Genomic DNA, 22,604 nt, shown 5'->3' with positions numbered 1-22,604 from the left:
TGTAGTGCCCACAAGATAAGAGTGAGTAAGTATTTACTAGGAAATTTGAATTCATGGAATGGAAGAGTCGGTAGAGACTAGTGTTGTTAGATGCATCGTGAATGTTGGTGTAGTATGGTCATAATTAGTGACAATGAAGTAAAGGATTTTAAATTGTTTCATCATGGATGATGTAACGATAGTGATTTGGTGTATAACTTAAAATGTATTTTTGGACGAGAATTTTGGAAATTTTCTAGAGATGTCATATTGGGAGTAGACAAGGAGTCATTAGTAAGAATACTAAGACAAAGGTTGATTAGAATTTAAAAGTTTCATTTTGGTATCGAATGTACTAAGGAGGAGTTTATAGATAGCTATCCATAGAGAGATGATGATTGGTAGAGGTCAAAGGTGAATAAGAAGTCGATGAGTGAATAAATGAAGAAGAGTATGCTTTTTGCAATGCAAGATGATGGGGAACATCAACAGATGGATTGTGGGCGAATTGAAGAAGTCGTTTGGAATCAACGAGATAGAAGTTTTGATTGTTTGGAGAACCAATGTTAGGCAGTGGCCTAATTTTGAAGTAGTGAATTACTAAAAGATTAAGGAGGAGTGATATTGGAAAATGTTTGCGTTAAAGAATGCAAATATTGGTTGAGAGATTACTTGGGAATAGAATAGTCGTATCGAGATTCGACTCAATGATTGGAGATATGTGAGAAAAGGAATTTGACGGTTAGAACGATAATTTCTAGAATGTGTCGAGGAGATTTGGAATAGTGGTCATCAAGTGATTGTTGGAATTGCATTATCGAGTGATAAGTTGGAATAAGATTCGAATATGAATAAGTGATGTAGCACAGTTAAGTGATTCATGAGGGAATCAAAGATTTATGAGAATTATGGAATTGTAGAAGTATTCCACGGAAGTATCTTTCGGAGAGTGTTCGATTGGTTGTACCTGTTTTGGGGTACAGTTGTGAGTACCGTAGAATGTGAGTCTATGGATGTTTCATGCGAAGTGGATGCTTTAGCGGTTTGATAAGAATGGTTTATACTGATATCATGATTGTTGACTATCTATCGACAAATTGAGGAACTGGCCGTCCTTGATCTCTTGTTGATAATAGACAAAAATTGTGTTGGATGGGATAAACTAATTTTGTCAAACTTAGTTTTGTGTAACGTTTGGAGTGTTTTGTTGGAAATTGGATAAAGGAGTTATCCAGAGTTGTTTTAGTCGCGTAATTTTCGAGGGCGAAAATCTTTTAAGTGGAGGAGAGTTGTAACGACCCAAATTTATTATTCACTATATAAGTGTTTATTTATTTGGTGACGTGACTTTTAAGTAAGATAGTAACTTTAAGTTATTTATCGAGAGATTTAGTTAACGCGCGAGTTAGTGAGAGTTAACGCGAGTTGGGTCAAGCAATTGGGCTTGAGGCCCAATGGGTCTTGGACTTAAGGAGGGGGCGCTATATAGCCCATGGTAGAGAGAGAAAGACCATTTTTGGTCTTGATAGAGAAATGAAGAGAGAAGGGAGAGCAAGGAGCTAAGGAAAGAGCTTGGATGAGAGATTCGAGGAGCAATCGTCGAGCTTTCGTCGGATTAAGGTACGAGAGTTAGATTTCATATTCATGAGTGGTCATAAAGAGGGGAGGATGTCGATTCCTCCATTCCCAAACTCTTTCACTCATTTTCGTTTTGGGTTGTGGGATTTTCTTAATGAAAGTGAAATCTATTGATCATAACATGTTTAATAAACTCTTAACAAGTTGTATGAACGAATTTAATGGGTAAAAATGGGAATTTGTGGATCTTAGATCCAAGAACAATGTGTTTTATGAGTTTTGAGTAAAATGTATAGATCTCTTACTTTATGACGTGTTTTGAAGTAGATCTGTAAATCAATATGTTCTTGTATGTTTATGTATGTGTAGTAGACATGAAAACAAACATATTTGGGTTTTATAACATGTAAAATGGGGTTTTGGGGCCAAATAAGTGAGTTTTGGACCATTTTTCGTATGAACATGAAGAACATCAGATCTATCACGCGCAGCGTGGTCTTTCACGCCCCCAGCGTGACTGTTCCTCAGCACTCACGCGCAGCGTGATCCCCATCACGCGCAGCGTGATCCTTTTGGAAATGTTGCTGGTCGTCTCGGGTAGCATGATTCTTATCACGCGCAGCGTGATCATTTCTACGCGCGGCGTAGCCTTGTGTCACGCGCAGCGTGAACCCTTCACGCCCCCAGCGTAGTTCATTTTTGACAGCGTTGACTTTCGTTGACTTTTGTTGACTTTTGATAGCTTTGACCCCGGAACCTATTTTACCCAGTTTTTCGCGTAGATTCCGATTCCGGAAGTTGTTTTATGAGATAATGCATGTTTAATACAATTGACTTATATTTTGGTATTGTGTTAAAATGCGAAATAAATACATTGTATGTGATAATCGATGTATGTTGATGGCATGAATTAATTGTGTTTGTATGCAATTGTTAAATGGTTGTTGATGATGTTTGTTTAAATATCAAAGAAGTATATTAAGGTGTTAATCAACTTAATAAAGAAGAATATTAGAATTATGTTATTCTAATAAAGAAGAATATTAAGGTATGTGTTATCTTAATAAAGAAGTAATGTTGGATAGTGTTCCACATTAGTAAAAGAAGAGCTTAATGCTAATTAAAATGATTGTGAGTGAATTCATGAAATACACACATGCATTCATGAATTATATGTGATATTGGATATTCCAATAAAGAAGGATATCGGATTATATTTATCCGATAAAGAAGGATATTAGAGGTGAGATACTCTAATAAAGAAGATGGTACCACATGCATTAGATATGTCTAGGGGACATAGCATGAAGATTGTGGCATTAGAATGCATTAGGCTATGTGTACATTTTGGTGATAATTGATATGTGACACTTAATTGGCAATGTTTGATGTTTATGGATTATGATTGATATTTGATTATAACTTCTTGTAGCTTATAATTAAATGAGATTGATGATGTATGCTTATTAATGAAGTGTGAGTATAATTAGGTTGTAACTTCTAATTAAACAAGATTAATGAAGTATATCTATGAGTTAGAATATGCATGATTTTTGATGAAGTGTTTAAGTATCGTTTACTTACACTTGTATATTTTGATTATGTTTATCTAACTCTCCGTTTTGTGTATTTGACTGGTTTGGGACCAGATTTCACAGGTTATGTGTTTATCGATGTTGAGTCGTCGGCGAAGCTCCGCTCTGATTGTGACACGGGAATAAGGGGTTTTATATGTATATAGAGTCTCTTGTCTAGGTTGTTTTGTATAATCAATAAATACACTATTTAATTCTATAATTTGTATAAACGAGTTTTACTAATTAATTACATTAGTATTATTTTTGTAAAGAGGAGTGTAATATCTCGAACCAACAATTTATCCCATTTGACTTAAGTCTAGAACTTTATTCCATCTGCTGCGTCGTTTTTGAAAAGGAAATTTTTTTTAAAGCCATAATAAAGACAATAAAGGGTTTGGGTGTTACAGCTCCCATCTCCATTCTCCAGTCTGTTGGATAAAGTGTAGAGTTTGAATGGCAATCAATCCACTTCCCGAAGTACAGGGGTTTGAATGGATAAAGTGTAGATGTCGTGGCAATATATAAAGCATTGGATGATGTGAAGGGTCCAAATTTATTTGACTGCAGTGACTGCACAGCCAAAGTGAATTCAGTGAATCCAAATCCGTTTGTGGTAGGGTCAGATTCTCACAAAGCTTTGAGTATTCTTTGTTTATTGTGTATTGTTGTGTAGTGTTTGTAGGGTACCCTTGTTTCTATGCTTTGTATACTTTGTTTTTACGTGTAGGGTTAAAAAATGGGGATAATGACACTGTCTTACTAAAAAATTGCATTTTTATGTTTCACAGTAAAATTGATGATACCTTTAGTGTGGTTTTTCACCATGGAGGTCAATTTGTAAAGGAAGACAACAACAAGTTTTACAGTGGAAACCATTGTTTCTGGTCTAAGAGTTGATGAATTAACTATGCTAAAAATTCAAAATTTAGTTAATGGCTGGGGTTATGAACCAAATAGTTTTAGGGTTTGGACTAAATTTCTAGGTTATGATGATATAAATTTTGTTGAAGTGGACAAAGAAGATGATGCATATGAGTTTGCTATATATGCTAATTCTAGGGATGATTCTCAAATGTATGTGGAACATAATGTGTTTGATGAGGAAAGTGAGTGGAAAGGTAGTGATGATAGTGATTATAGTGATGATGTTGGAGTTAAGTTCTATGATAGTGAGGAAGAGAGAGCAACTGCCCTTGATGATGGATTTGGAGTTAATGATGTGGATGATAGGAAAACTGAGGATAAGATGAAAATAGTTCTCAGATCTGTTAGATATAGTGATAGTGAGGCAAAATTTGGAGATGAAGAGTATGTGAGTGATGAATTAGGTAGCTCGGACCCAGATGATTCTGATGGAGATAGAGGTCCTAGACCACTAAGGTTTAATAAAGAAAAATTTAATGAAAAATTTCAATTTGAGAAAGGTATGGAATTTAATTCCCTAGCTGAATTTAGAAAGGCTATCCGTGATTGGAATGTAAGAAATGGTTATGTAATTGATTTTCCGAAAAATGAGAGTTATAGGGTAAGGGTAGTGTGCACAAAAAAATGTGGCTATTATATGTTGTGCTCTAGAGTGGGCCACAAGCACACATATGCCATAAAGACAGATAAAATTGATCATACATGTATTAGATCATTGAACAACAAATCTGCAAACTCACGGTGGGTTGCAAATGCGGTGATAAAAAAAAATGCAAACTTCAGAGAAAGTTAGGATTCAAGACATAATTCTAGACATGAGAATAAATTATGCATTGAATATTACCGCTAGCATAGCATGGAAGGCCAAGAAAATTGCAGCTGCAATAATTGAAGGAGAAGCTGATAATCAGTATACTAAATTAGGGAGGTATGCAGCTGAGTTAAGAAGGGTGTGTCGGAACAATACTATCAAGATTAATATTGACAGACCAAATCCAGTATTACCACCTAGGTTTGGATCTTTTTATTTTAGCTTCGATGGTTGTAAGAGAGGTTTCATCTATGGGTGTAGACCATTTGTTGGAGTTGATGGTTGTCACCTGAAGACAAAATATGGTGGCCAACTTCTAATTGCTGTTGGTAGGGATCCCAATGACCAGTACTTTCCACTAGCCTTTGGTGTTGTAGAAACAGAGACAAAGGAAAGCTGGAGATGGTTTTTACAATTGTTAATGGAGGACATTGGACAAGATAAGAGGTTTGTTTTTGTAACACCCGAACCCATTATTTAATTAATTCTACCTTTATTAAATCTTTTTCAAAAATACGCAACGGAAAATTGCAATTTAAGTTATAGAATATTAGTTCTAGGTATTACACTCCTCTTTACAAAATAATACTAACATGATTATTTAATAAAAACTCGTTTTATACAATATAAATTCCCTTATAAAAGATACATTTTTCCAATCTAAATACATGAGTCATGAATGACTCTATATACAACATAAAACCCCTTTTCCCGTGTCACAATCAGAGCGGAGCTTCACCGACGACTCGACATCGAATACCACAAAATCCTGTAAAATCTGGACCCCCAACGGTCCAGCACATAACACATAAAAGAGAGTTAGACAACATACTCAAAATATAAGTGTAAGTAAAGGGTACTTAAACACTTCTCAATATTCATGCATATATCATACATCTATACATATTCACCAACATCTATCATTCCATTATAATCTACCAGACAAATTATAATTCAAACATCACTTATACGTCAACAATTATCACATAATCAATCATCCACAAAATACACCGAACATATAGTTTCACGTCGTCTCGGACAATACCAAAATATCAACAAACAGCATATAACTCAATTACAAATAGGAATATACATAAAGTTCCTAATGTAATCTAACACCACAAATACATTGTTCAGATTATGGTCATGACGGACCCTGCGTTGTTCATTTTATAGTCATGACGGACTCTGCTCCTCACATACGGATTAACAATCAACATTTACCAAGTATGTGTCAAACATCATTTATCATAAAATGCACACATAATCCCTAATGCAATCTAATGCTTCACATTCATGCTATGTCCTCTAGACACCTCTAATGCATGTGGTACCATCTTCTTTATTAGAGTATCTCACCTCTAATATCCTTCTTTATCGGATAAATATAATCCGATATCCTTCTTTATTGGAATATCCAATATCACATATATTCATGAATGCATGTATATGTTTTTCATCAATTCACTCACAATCATTTTAATTAGCATTAAGCTCTTCCTTTACTAATGTGGAACACTATCCAACATTACTTCTTTATTAAGATAACACTATACCTTAATATACGTCTTTATTAGAATAACATAATTCTAATATCCTTCTTTATTAAGTTGATTAACACCTTAATATACTTCATTTATACTTCATACATGATTAACAATCAATTAATGATTAGCAATGAGCATTATAAGCATCAACAATCATGTAAGAATAAGACACTGATTCGAAAATACATGCAAAGGAAGACAGCAGATGAAAATTTGTGAAATCTGCAATATTTTCGCCTGGGCGGAAATATTTACGCCTGGGGCGAAATATTACGCCTGAGGCGGAAATATTTACGCCTGGGGCGGAAAAACTGCTGAAAGACTGGTTACTCTCTGTTCTGCCGTTTCAGGCGAAAATTCTTGCGCCTGGGGCGGAATACTTGCGTTTTCTACACAAAAACGCCCAAAAATCCCATTTTTCATGTTATAAATATCAAAAGAGTTTGTATTCAAGCATAACAAACATGGATGAACACAAAAGGACAGTCCATTTCTCAGATCTACATTATAAACATCGAAAAAGTAAAGATTGAACACTTTTTCATCAAAACTCTCAAGAACACAAAGTTCTTGAGTTTAATCTTTCATAAACTCGTTTTTTAATCATTAAATCCGTTCATTAATCATGTTAAAAGCATGTTAAACATATTAAGAACCTTAGGAACGATTTCCATCAAGAAAATCCATTCCAAGCTAAAACGAAAATGGGGTGGAGGAAGTTCGGGTGAGGAGAAATCGACATTCTCCCCTTCCTCGGGTCACCCACGAATATGAAATCTACTCTCTTACCTTAGATCGGCGAACTCACGAAGATTGCTCCTCGAATCTCTCCTCCAAGCTTGCCCTAGCTCTCCTCTTCTCTTCCTTCTCTCTAGCTCCCTCCAAGAACAACCAAAAAGTGAGACTTTCTCTCACTTCAAGGGCTAAATAGCGCCCCCCCCCTCACAAGTCCACAAGGCCCAATGGGCCTCAAGCCCAATTCGCTTGGCCCAATAACACGTTAACTCTCACTACTCGCTTAATAACTAAAGTACTCGATAAATAACTCAAGTTATTAACTTAATTAAAATTCTACGTTAATAAAATATTTTAACACATAAAAATTAATAATTTGAAAATTGGGTCGTTACAACTCTCCCCCACTTAAAAGATTTTCGCCCTCGAAAATTACGCTACTAAAACAACTCCGGATAACTCCTGTATCCGACCTTCCAACGAAACGTTCAAAACACTACACATTACCAAGTTTGACAAAATTAGTTTATCCCATCCAACATAATTTTTGTCTATTTATCAACAAGAGATCAAGGACGGCCAGTTCCTCAATTTGTCGATAAATATTCAACAATCATGATATCGGCACAAACCATTCTTATCAAACCGCTAAAACATCCACTTCGTACGAAACATCCATAGACTCACATTCTACGGCCTCACAACGTTACCTCTTCCTGAATATTTCACTTCAAGAACATCTCTACTCATCTCATCTTCTCACGTTCAAAACATCTCAGAGGGATATAACCTTCTTCCCCACTTATCTCAAACTCACTCGCACTCTTCTACTAGAACTTTTGATGCTCACACCTAACAGTTCTATCGTTTTCTAAACATATTCTTCTCAAGAAGAAACTAGGTTCGACGGCGTCTATACGCTCGTTGCATACAAGGTGTAAAACAAAAACACGATACCTAAACATCTACACATAGATATTCAAGTAACATACATCTACAAATCCTATTTAAGGAAGGTGAACAATCGCTTAATAATGAATCCTAAAACTTCAACAATTCACCTTCATATACACATATCATGTAAGAATATAATTACCTTAACATGAAAATTATCCTGGCAAATAAAGAAATCAAAGCATGTGTAATACATTCAAGTTCGTCTTAAAAAACATAATATAGTCATTCACTATATCACATAGATAACAAAAATGACAAGCCAATTTTTATGACAATTAATCTAGTACATGTTATCAACAAAATATATATCAACACATCCTAGAATTCACTAGCATTCTACTCTTCTTTCTTTCATGAAAAATTAGTTTTCAAGTCATATTTTGAATCTACGTTGTATAAAATAAATTCTATTATCCTATACAAGTTCAAATAACAAAATCGTTTATCTTTGCATTTTAATTTTACTCACAGTAAATTACAAAGAAAACAAAAATCTCACGTCCAACGATTTAGAACAAAACAACAAAACCATGTGCTGTCAGGGTCGCCTTAGCGAGCTCCATCGAGTTCGCGGCGAGACAAAACAGAACATCTCAGACTCGAAGTGAGTCCTAACGAGTTCCCTCGCTAAGCGAAACATCTTCTCGCTTAGTGAGCATTCATTTGAAAACAAATGAATCTAAAGAACACGTCTCTCACCTAGAAAACCACAAAATTAACAAAACAAGTTTAAAGCACACAAGAGTTAGAACTTTAAATACATACTCATTACTTGACGTGATAACTTATAACTACGATAACTATCGATCACATCAAGTATCATTAATCAAGAATGCAATCACATCATGTTTTAAGTGTCTAATCTTACTTAAAGCATCAACAAAACAAAACTCTGGTATGACTCCCTCGCTTAGCAAGAGCTAACGAGCTCCTGGCGAGACAAGTCAGAACTTCCCCAGGATTTAGTGAGACTTAGCGAGACTCGGCGAGGTCCATCCATTCACCTAGCGAGCACATCCAAAAATTTGGGTGCTCTGCTACGATTTTGAACTTACGCTCACCAAAATCTCGTTTTCTCGACTCACCGATCCATAAAAACCCACAAATTGAAGCATATAACATCATCAATATCTAACATCCATATTTATCTTCTATACTAACATGAATGCACATTTATCATTAATTATACACAATCATATCATGTTATAATTCACTCAACCTCATCGAACACAAAACAACTCTAGAAAAATTAATATTGCATAGTAACAATTCATATTCACATAAGCATCATGTGCAAGAAAACAATTAACTCAATCATGAGAATTCACAAGGTACCATAAGGTAACCAAAACATGTGTAAAACATTCACCTAGTTCATTAAGAACACCACATAGTAATCTACTATGATTCACACGAACAACCCAAGGTACAAGTAATAATCTAGCATATGTTATAAACAAAACATATAACAAACGCGTACTAGGATACACTAATATAATATCCTACCCTCCTCACTTTCTTGAAAAAAATAATTTTCAACAAAATCTTCATCATTTTTCTTATTTTAATTGGTTATCTAACGCCAATATCATCTTCACATGCAGTTTTACATCATGCCGGATCTTCACATGCAGTTTTATATCATGCCGGATCGTCACATGCAGTTTTATATCATGCCGGATCTTCACATGCAGTTTTATATCATGCCGGATCTTCAACAATACATTAGCAAACCACAACAACCGAATTTAAACCACACAAAGGTTAAAAATTTAAGCATTCACAACTATTATAAACATAAAAGTATAGCATTCACATCGCACACTCAACAAAAGAATGGATAACTTATTCCAATTCACATTACCTACGGTTCATGAATAAACAACAATAAGTAAATTCATAAAACAAACACTTCACAACTAATCGTTACTTATGAAACTATAAATTCATAAATCAACACCAATTAAAACCCAAGTTTCAAGAATTAAGTAAAACAACATGTCCACAAAATTCATGAAACTTATCATACATTTGCAAGATAGATAATTAGTGACTAAGGTGCAAGTGTATCTACAACATTTAATTCACAAGAAGTTATGACTCACAGACAAACACGACTGACACACAACGCTCACTAGGCCTGACTGCACAGACCTGCTCTGATCGACACATAACCCACACAGTCCGAAGACAACCAGGCTCTGATACCAATTGTAACACCCGAACCCATTATTTAATTAATTCTACCTTTATTAAATCTTTTTCAAAAATACGCAACGGAAAATTGCAATTTAAGTTATAGAATATTAATTCTAGTTATTACACTCCTCTTTACAAAATAATACTAACATGATTATTTAATAAAAACTCGTTTTATACAATATAAATTCCCTTATAAAAGATACATTTTTCCAATCTAAATACATGAGTCATGAATGACTCTATATACAACATAAAACCCCTTTTCCCGTGTCACAATCAGAGCGGAGCTTCACCGACGACTCGACATCGAATACCACAAAATCCTGTAAAATCTGGACCCCCAACGGTCCAGCACATAACACATAAAAGAGAGTTAGACAACATACTCAATATATAAGTGTAAGTAAAGGGTACTTAAACACTTCTCAATATTCATGCATATATCATACATCTATACATATTCACCAACATCTATCATTCCATTATAATCTACCAGACAAATTATAATTCAAACATCACTTATACGTCAACAATTATCACATAATCAATCATCCACAAAATACACCAAACATATAGTTTCACGTCGTCTCGGACAATACCAAAACATCAACAAACAGCATATAACTCAATTACAAATAGGAATATACATAAAGTTCCTAATGTAATCTAACACCACAAATACATTTTCAGATTATGGTCATGACGGACCCTGCGTTGTTCATTTTATAGTCATGACGGACTCTGCTCCTTACATACGGATTAACAATCAACATTTACCAAGTATGTGTCAAACATCATTTATCATAAAATGCACACATAATCCCTAATGCAATCTAATGCTTCACATTCATGCTATGTCCTCTAGACACCTCTAATGCATGTGGTACCATCTTCTTTATTAGAGTATCTCACCTCTAATATCCTTCTTTATCGGATAAATATAATCCGATATCCTTCTTTATTGGAATATCCAATATCACATATATTCATGAATGCATGTATATGTTTTTCATGAATTCACTCACAATCATTTTAATTAGCATTAAGCTCTTCCTTTACTAATGTGGAACACTATCCAACATTACTTCTTTATTAAGATAACACTATACCTTAATATACGTCTTTATTAGAATAACATAATTCTAATATCCTTCTTTATTAAGTTGATTAACACCTTAATATACTTCATTTATACTTCATACATGATTAACAATCAATTAACGATTAGCAATGAGCATTATAAGCATCAACATGCATCAACAATCATGTAAGAATAAGACACTGATTCGAAAATACATGCAAAGGAAGACAGCAGATGAAAATTTGTGAAATCTGCAATATTTTCGCCTGGGGCGGAAATATTTACGTCTGGGGCGAAATATTACGCCTGAGGCGGAAATATTTACGTCTGGGGCGGAAAAACTGCTGAAAGACTGGTTACTCTCTGTTCTGCCGTTTCAGGCGAAAATTCTTGTGCCTGGGGCGGAATACTTGCGTTTTCTACACAAAAACGCCCAAAAATCCCATTTTTCATGTTATAAATCCCAAAAGAGTTTGTATTCAAGCATAACAAACATGGATGAACACAAAAGGACAGTCCATTTCTCAGATCTACATTATAAACATCGAAAAAGTAAAGATTGAACACTTTTTCATCAAAACTCTCAAGAACACAAAGTTCTTGAGTTTAATCTTTCACAAACTCGTTTTTTAATCATTAAATCCGTTCATTAATCATGTTTGTTGGATATTTGAATTGGCTTAATTTTGCTAAAACAAATATACTAACAAGATGTTGGAAAACATGTTACAACATCCTTTTTGCTGAAGGAAATCTCGCGCATTTATGAGAGCATCTGCTATATATGGAAATCCACTTAAAGAGCATGCTTAATGGAGATCTGATCTGATCAGGAGTTATAAGGATAAGACAAACTTAATGAAATAGCTGGATGACTTATCCTATCATATAAAGTCCTTTAAATACTTTTGGAAAGTCTTGATATATCCTTAATGAAGATTGAAAAAAAATATCAGATCATCCTTTATGATTCTCAAGGAGCGTCTGAGCATTTGTGAAGAAAGAGGAGCGTGCCTAATCATTATATATACGAAGACCAAGCTCAAGACTAAGTATCTCATTTGAAAAATATTAGTTACACATATTGAGTCTTTGTTGAGTCTTTTATTGTTTGATTGTAATTCTTGCTTGTGGATTCTATAACACAAGTTAAGAAGTAAGTTTATTATTTTAAGGTTACTCCTAAGCTTTGAAGTACGGAGTATACCGTGTGTGATTCACTTGAAGCTTTTAAGCAAAAGTGAAGTGTTGTCTTGGCAAGTTGTCGCCACATCATTCCTAACATTGTTTAAACAACACAGGTTGTGTTGTGTGAGTGGAAGTGAGATGGGATCTCATGTCTAGGAGTTCCTAGGCAGAAGTTGCATGAGTAGTGTCGAGGTTATAAGGCGTAAACCAGGGGTTTGCTGGAGGTCTTAGTTTAAGGCGTAAATCCTAGGGTTTGCTGGAGGTCTTAGTAACTAGAGCTATTAGTGGATTTCCTTCCTGGATTGGTATCCCCCAGAGTAGGCAGTTGGCTGAACTGGGTTAACAATTACTTGTGTCATTTATTTATTTTCTATCAGTTTTTATATGTTATATAAGATGTGCCAACAATATAAACAACGTTAATCATAAAGTAGTTGTTGGGACATCTTAGGCAACATCATTCTAGTGATACCAGAATTTCAATTGGTATCAGAGCAGGCACCCTGTTCTGTTATTTTGGGTGAGCTCCAGGGAAAGTACTTTCTGGTACAATGGATAAAGAAGGAGGGTCAGTGTCTAAACCCCCTTTACTGACAGGTCCTGAGAACTATGATTATTGGAAATCTCGTATGGAGGCTTTCATAAAATCAATTGACAGCAGGACATGGAAGGCTGTGTTACGTGGATGGGAACCACCAATGGTTCTTGACAAAGATGGCAATAAAACTGATGTTAAGAAGCCACATGATGAATGGACTAAAGATGAGGATGATCTGGCACTTGGCAACTCCAAAGCCTTGTATGCAATTTTCAATGGTGTAGATGCTAACATGTTCAGGCTTGTTAAGAGATGTATTACTGCTAAGCATGCCTGGGAAATTCTGAGAAAAGCTCATGAAGGAACATCAAAAGTTAAGCTATCTAAGCTTCAGATGCTCAAAACCAATTTTGAGAATCTCAGAATGAAGGAGGAAGAAACCATTCATGACTTTCAGATGAATGTGCTTGACTTTGCAAATTCGTTTGATGCACTTGGAAAACCTATCTCAGATGAGGAGCTAGTTGGAAAAATACTCAGATCTTTGCCTAAAAGATTTGATATGAAGGTGACAGCCATTGAGGAGGCTCATGATCTCTCAAGCCTAAATTTAGATGAACTCATAGGATCACTTCAGACCTATGAAATTGGTTTGAACAGAAGGAATGAAAAGAAAGATAAGAATCTAGCCTTTGCTTCAAAAAGTGCTGCTGATGATTTACAAATTGAATCTGAAGGTGAAGAAAGCTTAGCTGAGTCTATGGCTATGCTTGGGAGACAGTTCAACAAGTTGATGAAGAAAGTGGATCAAAGGCACAAGCCAAATGGTCGATTCAACAACAACAAACAGTCCAGCTTTCAGAAAAAGACAAATGAAGATGAAAGAGGAGTGAAATGCCATGAATGTGAAGGTTTTGGCCATATCAGACCTGAATGTCCAACCTTTCTAAAAAGGCAAAAGAAAAGTCTTGTGGTTTCATGGTCTGATACAGATTCAGAGGAGGAAGAATCTGCCAAATTTGTTAATGCTTTAACAGGAGTTTGTGTATCTGACTCAGAATCATGTGATGAGGAGGTAACTTATGAGGAACTAGCTGCTACTTACAAAGATCTTCATAATAGAAGTACAGAAGTTTGCAAAGCATTGGAGAAACAAAAGAAGATCAATGGCAAACTGCAAGCTGAGAGAAATGACTTACTCATGAACATTAATAATCTCAACATTAAGGTTGAAGATCAGAGTAGTCAAATTCAACAGTTGGAAATGGAGAAGTCTAACCTCCTGTGTAAAGTTGCTGAACAAAGTGAAGAAGTGACCAAGTTAAATGTTGACTTGGATCAAGTCACAAAAGTGGCTAAAATGATGACCAAAGGTACTGATGCCTTTGAGGAAATGTTACAAAGACAAAACTACGGGAAACCTAAGCCCATTGGTTTTGAACATGAAAGAGTAAAGCAACAGATGAAGTTCAACAATGCCACTATACATACTCCAATCAACAACACGTTTGTGTCAGGAGGATTGTCGCAACATCTTATGGAACATCCTGTGCCCAGATTCTATAACTGGACATGTCATCATTGTGGAAGGAAAGGACATATTAGGCCTTTCTGCTATAGGCTGCACGGATATCCAAAGAGAGTTCATCAAGAATTCTATACTCCTGTCTTTCCTAATGTTACAACAAGACAGGAATGGAGAGAAAAGAAGAAGATCACAGGTCTAATAGCTCATACATCCTTAAGAGCTTCTTCAAAAGAAACCTGGTACTTTGATAGTGGCTGTTCTAGACATATGACAGGTGTTGAACACTATCTTGAAGACTTAAAGTCATATGCTACCAGCTCTGTGACCTTTGGAGATGGAGCCAAAGGAGAGATCAAGGGAGTCGGTAAACTTGCAAACCATGGCTTACCAAAGCTAGATAATGTGCTGCTTGTAAAAGGGCTTAAAGCAAATCTAATCAGCATAAGCCAACTTTGTGATCAAGGCATGAAAGTTAACTTCACAAAAGTTGAATGTCTAGTTACAAATGAGCAAGGAGAGCTGTTGATGAAAGGAGTAAGGTCAAGAGACAACTGTTACCTTTGGATACCTATAGAAGAAGATTTATCCACATGTCTTATTAGCAAAGAAGATGAGGTAAAGTTGTGGCACCAAAAACTTGGTCACCTGCACCTCAAGGGCATGAAAAAGGCAATAGCTAAAGAGGCAATCAGAGGTCTTCCAAAACTCAAAATTGAGGAAGGAAGTATATGTGGAGAATGTCAAATAGGGAAGCAGACAAAGATGTCGCATCCAAAGTTGCAACATCTTACCACAACAAGGGTACTAGAATTGCTGCACATAGACCTGATGGGGCCAATGCAAGTGGAGAGCCTTGGAGGAAAAAGGTACGCGTTTGTCATGGTAGATGATTTTTCAAGGTTCACATGAATTGAATTTCTAAAAGACAAATCTGAAAGTTTTGATGCATTCAAAGAACTTTGTCTTCAACTACAAAGAGAAAAGAACTCTGCTATTGTAAGGATACGAAGTGATCATGGCAAAGAGTTTGAGAATGCAAGCTTTCTTGAATTCTGCATCTCTGAAGGAATCAAGCATGAATTCTCAGCTCCAATTACACCTCAACAAAATGGTGTTGTTGAGAGGAAGAATAGGACAATACAAGAGTCAGCCAGAGTGATGTTGCATGCAAAACATCTTCCATATCAATTCTGGGCTGAGGCTATGCATACTGCTTGTTATATTCACAATCGTGTCACACTCAGAACTGGAACTTCTACTACACTATATGAACTGTGGAAAGGCAGAAAACCAACTGTCAAACACTTTCATGTGTTTGGAAGTAAGTGCTATATCCTATCTGATAGAGAGCACAGAAGAAAAATGGATCCTAAAAGTGAAGAAGGATTGTTTCTTGGATATTCAACAAACAGCAGGGCCTATAGAGTTTACAACCAGAGAACCAAGGTAATAGTAGAATCTATCAATGTTGTGATAGATGATTTGACATCTGCTAAAACATCTGACACTGAAGATGATGTTGCAACAACTTTGCCAACATCTGAAGAAGCTGTAGCAGAAAAGGAATCAGATTCAGATGATGAATCAACCATTCCTACACCTCGTCCTGTGAGTAAAGTTCCTTCAATAAGAATACAGAAGAATCATCCCAAGGATCTCATCATAGGAAATCCTAACCAGGGAATTGCTACAAGAAGGACAAATGAAGTGGTTACTAATTCATGTTTTGTCTCAAAAGTTGAGCCTAAAAATGTAAAAGAGGCTCTCACTGATGAGTTTTGGATAGAAGCCATGCAAGATGAATTAACTCAGTTTAGAAGAAGTGATGTGTGGGATCTTGTTCCTAGACCCAATGGTGTTAATGTCATAGGCACAAAATGGGTGTTCAAGAACAAGTCAGATGAAAATGGTGTTGTAACAAGAAACAAGGCAAGGTTAGTGGCTCAAGGGTACACTCAGGTTGAAGGACTTGACTTTGATGAAACATTTGCGCCAGTTGCAAGACTGGAATCTATTAGGCTACTTCTTGGTATAGCATGTATCTTTAAATTTAAGCTGTACCAAATGGATGTCAAGAGTGCCTTTCTAAATGGGTACTTACATGAAGAAGTCTATGTGGAGCAGCCAAAAGGTTTTGTAGATCCTACCAATCCTGATCATGTGTACAAGTTAAAGAAAGCTCTTTATGGACTGAAACAGGCTCCAAGGGCTTGGTATGAGAGGCTGATAAATTTTCTTGTTAGTCAAGGATACAGAAAAGGAGGCCATGACAAAACCTTGTTTGTTAAAGAACAGGAAGAGAAGTTGATGATTGCCCAAATATATGTTGATGACATAGTATTTGGAGGTATGTCTGAAAAGATGGTGCAACATTTTGTACAACAGATGCAATCTGAGTTTGAAATGAGTTTGGTAGGTGAGCTAACATACTTCCTTGGTCTGCAAGTCAAACAAATGGAAGACACCATATTTGTTTCTCAAAGCAAGTATGCGAAGAATATGATCAAGAAGTTTGGAATGGACACTGCAGCACACAAGAGAACTCCAGCTGCTACTCATCTGACGCTAACCAAAGATGAGAATGGCATTGATGTTGACCAAAGCCTATACAGGAGCATGATTGGCAGTCTCTTGTATCTTACAGCTAGTAGACCAGACATCACCTTTGCTGTTGGTGTTTGTGCAAGATATCAAGCCAAGCCAAAGATGAGCCATCTTGTACAAGTCAAAAGGATTCTAAAGTATATAAAGGGCACCAGTGATTATGGGATTCTGTATTCCCAGACCAAGAACTCAACTTTGATAGGGTATTGTGATGCAGATTGGGCTGGAAGTGCTGATGATAGAAAGAGCACTTCAGGAGGATGCTTCTTTTTGGGTGATAATTTAATCTCATGGTTCAGCAAGAAGCAGAATTGTGTGTCTCTATCTACTGCAGAGGCTGAATACATAGCTGCAGGTAGCAGTTGTTCCCAGCTAATGTGGATGAAACAGATGCTGAAAGAATATAATGTCAACCAAGATATCATGACATTATATTGTGACAACTTGAGTGCAATCAATATATCAAAGAATCCAGTTCAACACTCAAGAACCAAACATATAGACATCAGGCATCATTTCATTAGAGACCTTGTGGAAGAAAATTGCGTGGAACTTAAGCATATTGGTACAAGTGAACAGCTAGCTGACATTTTTACAAAGGCACTTGACGCAAATCAGTTTGAATTTTTAAGGGGCAAATTGGGAATTTGCCTGCATGAAGAAGCATAGCAGTTACTGCAGTTGTGGCGTGCAAAAGGAAACCGCTCTCTCTCCTATCAATCAATGCACGCTAATTTAGGGAACTCATTACACACTTCCCTTAAATATTTCATTACACGCAATCAATGCTTTTTCTTCCAAATCCTAATTTTTGATCGTGAACCCTATTCAACTGCTTCTCACTACAACTTTCATCCATTCAACTTCTCCAACTTCAAAAACCTTCATCCGAACATGTCTGAATCATCGCAAACAACAAAGTCTGCACGTTCTACTCGATCAAAGGCAAAGATCAAATCTGCTCTAATCATCAAGGATGCTGTACCGGTTACAACTGTTCGTGCTTCCAAACCCAAAGCTCAATCAAGTGTTGCTGAGAAGAAAGGGAAGGGAAAATCAGTTGAAAAGAAGAAAACTCCAAAAGTAAGTGATGCTATCTCTCCATCTGGTAATCAATCTGAGAAAGGAACTTCTAAAAGGAATATAAGGGATTATAAATCTAAGTTTTCTCTTTCTATGTCTGATTTGGTTTTTGAATCAAATGTTAACACATCTGAGAAAGCAACTGAAGTAAACCCCAAAACTGTGTCTAATGTTGTTGAAACAATCGTGCCAACCGGTGATAACCCTAGTCTAGAAAAATTAGGGTCTGATGCTGAAAAGAGGGATCTTAATGCTATGCCTGTTGAAACTGAGATGGAAGACACCCCTACAGAGGTTGAACCTAATATTGCTAATAAATCACCAACAATTGCTGAGATGGTGGCTGAAAAATCAATCCCTGTTGTTACTGAAGAAGTTGTCATGACAGATGTTGAAACATCTCTGAATGAACAAGAGGAAGTTGAAACTGCTGAGAAAGAACCTGTGATGGAAGCTGCTGCTGAAAAGGATGTTGAGACAACTGACACAACATCTGAGTCCACAGATGAAGAAACGAGAACTGCTGATGAGGGGACTTCTGATAATGAAGGGGACACTCAGTCTGAAGAGAGCAACCAGTCCATATCCACAGAAGAACCAGAGATTGAAGCTAACAAATCTGCAGGAGTTGAGAAGGAAAAAGAAAAGGATGTAGTAGATGTTGATGATTATGTCACCACCAAGACTGCTGTAAAATCAACTGGTGGCATAACAAAAAGGTTGAGAAGCTGTACAGGGAAGGCTGTGGCCATTGCAAGCAAGACTCCTGCACCAAGAGTGAAAACAAAAGGTGTTGGACCTGTAAAAGGCTGGAGTAAAGTTCTGTCCCCTCCTGTCAAGAAAAAGGATACATTGAAGAGAAAGAAGGAGTCATCCAGTGACTCAGATTATGATGCTGCTGAAGATGTTGCTAACATCTCATCTCCCAATCCCAAGAAGGCTACAGCAAAGAAGGCTCCTCAAGGTATTGAAGAAGCTCACTGTGATAACATCTCTTTCCATCGTGCTGCCTTTGCACTGAGATGGGACTATATCTACCAAAGGAGATTGGCTGTTGAAAGGGAACTGACCAAAGATGCTCTCAAATGTCAAGACATCTTTGATTACATCATGGAAGCTGGTCTGATGAAGAAAGTCTGTGACTTCAGTCCCTGCTATGAGCTGCTGGTGAAAGAATTTCTTGTGAACATCCCTGAAGAATGTGATAACCCACTGAGCAAGGACTACCACAAGGTTTTTGTCAGAGGTAAATGTATCAATTTTTCTCATGTTGTCATCAATAATTACTTAGGTAGGTCTGTAGAACCTAAGGGTGAATTAGAGGTTGCCAATGATGTTGTAAGTGCTGAAATAACTGCTGGTAAGGTTAAGGTCTGGCCCAAGAAGAAACTGATACCCACTAGTAAATTGAATGTCAAGTATGCCATCCTCAATAGGATAGGGTCAACAAATTGGGTGCCAACTAAGCATGCAACCAATGTTGCAACCAACCTGGGTAGATTTATATATGCTGTAGGAACCAAGGTTGACTATGACTATGGAACCTTTATTTTTGATCAAACCATTAAGCATATTAGATCAACAGCTGTGAAGATGCCAATAGCGTTTCCATCTTTGCTATGTGGAATTATCTTGGCCCAATATCCAGATATCAAGTTTGTGACTGACACACCTAAGAAGAGGGAATCAGGTTTTACTTTTCACCACAAGCTCTTTGGTAATCACAATGTTACTGATCATGTTGGGACATCTGCTGCTGGAGCTGGTGTTATGACCAAAAAGGAGATTATTGCTGGTTTGAAAATTCAATGTCAGGACATTGATAAACAGCAGGCTGAGCTTGAGGCGAGGAAGAAAGTGTTCTTGAAGATGATTGAAGGATTGGAAGCTGATGAAATACCTGTCAAAGCTAGTGCAAATGTGGCTGCTACAGGTGATCAAAACAATGCAGATGAGGATGAAGATTATGATACTGCTACAGATGAGGATGAAGACTCTGATAGCAGTGATGCTGAATGATTTTGTAATCTGTTTAAGTTTTACTGTACTTTGTTATTTGGTTTGTGGGTGTTTGTGCCCTGGATTTTAGCACCTTCTGAGTGTATGGTCTGTACTTTGTTTAAAATCTGCACTTTGGATACTTTACTTTCCTATTTTGGCACATTTTGTGGCAAAAAAGGGGGAGTAGCATTTTGGTTTGTTTGTTTCTGCTACATGTTGTTGTGTCTTTTGTTATGACATGTTGTTAAGTAGCAGTAAGCAAGTATTCAGGGGGAATAAGAATTTTTTTCCTGAGACGATGCACAAGCTGATGAAGTCAGGGGGAGTTTGCTACTGAATGGATGCTGCCCTGATTGGACGAACATGCGCTAGAAGATGTGCTCCCATATGTCACAACCACTTTGATGACATATGACATATGATATGATTAATCATTTGCTCTGATACCACGTTTTATTTTTGCTCGAGGCTATTTGATGATATCTCCGCTGCTGCTGCCTCTGATGCATATATTTTTCACCTATGTGAAATTTTGTTTAAATGATGCTCTAACATTCCTTCTTTTGTGTGACCATGGTGATTTGAAGGATTGCGCTTTTTAATCTCTCAAAGGTAATGGCCTGAAATTGTTTTAGCCAAAAATTGCCAAAGGGGGAGATTGTTGGATATTTGAATTGGCTTAATTTTGCTAAAACAAATATACTAACAAGATGTTGGAAAACATGTTACAACATCCTTTTTGCTGAAGGAAATCTCGCGCATTTATGAGAGCATCTGCTATATATGGAAATCCACTTAAAGAGCACGCTTAATGGAGATCTGATCTGATCAGGAGTTATAAGGATAAGACAAACTTAATGAGATAGCTGGATGACTTATCCTATCATATAAAGTCCTTTAAATACTTTTGGAAAGTCTTGATATATCCTTAATGAAGATTGAAAAAAAATATCAGATCATCCTTTATGATTCTCAAGGAGCGTCTGAGCATTTGTGAAGAAAGAGGAGCGTGCCTAATCATTATATATACGAAGACCAAGCTCAAGACTAAGTATCTCATTTGAAAAATATTAGTTACACATATTGAGTCTTTGTTGAGTCTTTTATTGTTTGATTGTAATTCTTGCTTGTGGATTCTATAACACAAGTTAAGAAGTAAGTTTATTATTTTATGGTTACTCCTAAGCTTTGAAGTACGGAGTATACCGTGTGTGATTCACTTGAAGCTTTTAAGCAAAAGTGAAGTGTTGTCTTGGCAAGTTGTCGCCACATCATTCCTAACATTGTTTAAACAACACAGGTTGTGTTGTGTGAGTGGAAGTGAGATGGGATCTCATGTCTAGGAGTTCCTAGGCAGAAGTTGCATAAGTAGTGTCGAGGTTATAAGGCGTAAACCAGGGGTTTGCTGGAGGTCTTAGTTTAAGGCGTAAATCCTAGGGTTTGCTGGAGGTCTTAGTAACTAGAGCTATTAGTGGATTTCCTTCCTGGATTGGTATCCCCCAGAGTAGGCAGTTGGCTGAACTGGGTTAACAATTACTTGTGTCATTTATTTATTTTCTGTCAGTTTTTATATGTTATATAAGATGTGCCAACAATAGAAACAACGTTAATCATAAAGTAGTTGTTGGGACATCTTAGGCAACATCATTCTAGTGATACCAGAATTTCAATGTTAAAAGCATGTTAAACATATTAAGAACCTTAGGAACGATTTCCATCAAAAAATCCATTCCAAGCTAAAACGAAAATGGGGTGGAGGAAGTTCAGGTGAGGAGAAATCGACATTCTCCCCTTCCTCGGGTCACCCACGAATATGAAATCTACTCTCTTACCTTAGATCGGCGAACTCACGAAGATTGCTCCTCGAATCTCTCCTCCAAGCTTGCCCTAGCTCTCCTCTTCTCTTCCTTCTCTCTAGCTCTCTCCAAGAACAACCAAAAAGTGAGACTTTCTCTCACTTCAAGGGATAAATAGTGCCCCCCCCTCACAAGTCCACAAGGCCCAATGGGCCTCAAGCCCAATTGGCTTGGCCCAATAACACGTTAACTCTCACTACTCACTTAATAACTAAAGTACTCGATAAATAACTCAAGTTATTAACTTAATTAAAATTCTACGTTAATAAAATATTTTAACACATAAAAATTAATAATTTGAAAATTGGGTCGTTACAGTTTTCATCTCAGATCAGCGAAAGGTATGTGATATATTCTCATATTTGTTCTTTATGTTATTTCTTTTGTAAATTTGCATCTCATATCTATTTTT

The 22,604-nt window shown here is 36.5% G+C and overlaps 1 protein-coding gene across 1 annotated transcript; it reads left to right on the top strand.

Moving 5' to 3' along the window:
- Positions 1–4,296: 4,296 nt before the first annotated feature.
- On the top strand, positions 4,297–22,581 carry LOC123905210. Its single transcript, XM_045954838.1, has 2 exons — positions 4,297–5,324; positions 22,511–22,581. Exons 1-2 carry the CDS (start codon positions 4,832–4,834, stop codon positions 22,579–22,581), a joined length of 564 nt encoding a protein of 187 aa, XP_045810794.1. The 5' UTR covers positions 4,297–4,831.
- Positions 22,582–22,604: the final 23 nt, after the last annotated feature.

This window comes from Trifolium pratense, linkage group LG2, assembly GCF_020283565.1.
Source record: "Trifolium pratense cultivar HEN17-A07 linkage group LG2, ARS_RC_1.1, whole genome shotgun sequence".
Taxonomy (NCBI): Eukaryota; Viridiplantae; Streptophyta; class Magnoliopsida; order Fabales; family Fabaceae; genus Trifolium; species Trifolium pratense.
This window is presented reverse-complemented; position numbering and strand designations above follow the sequence as displayed.

Bases quoted from the DNA above. Each gene is read 5' to 3' on its own strand.
- LOC123905210 (XM_045954838.1), top strand. From the start codon at position 4,832: ATGCAAACTTCAGAGAAAGTTAGGATTCAAGACATAATTCTAGACATG. The intron at 5,325-22,510 runs TTTTTGTAACAC...GGGTCGTTACAG, and splicing joins TGGACAAGATAAGAGGTTTG to TTTTCATCTCAGATCAGCGA.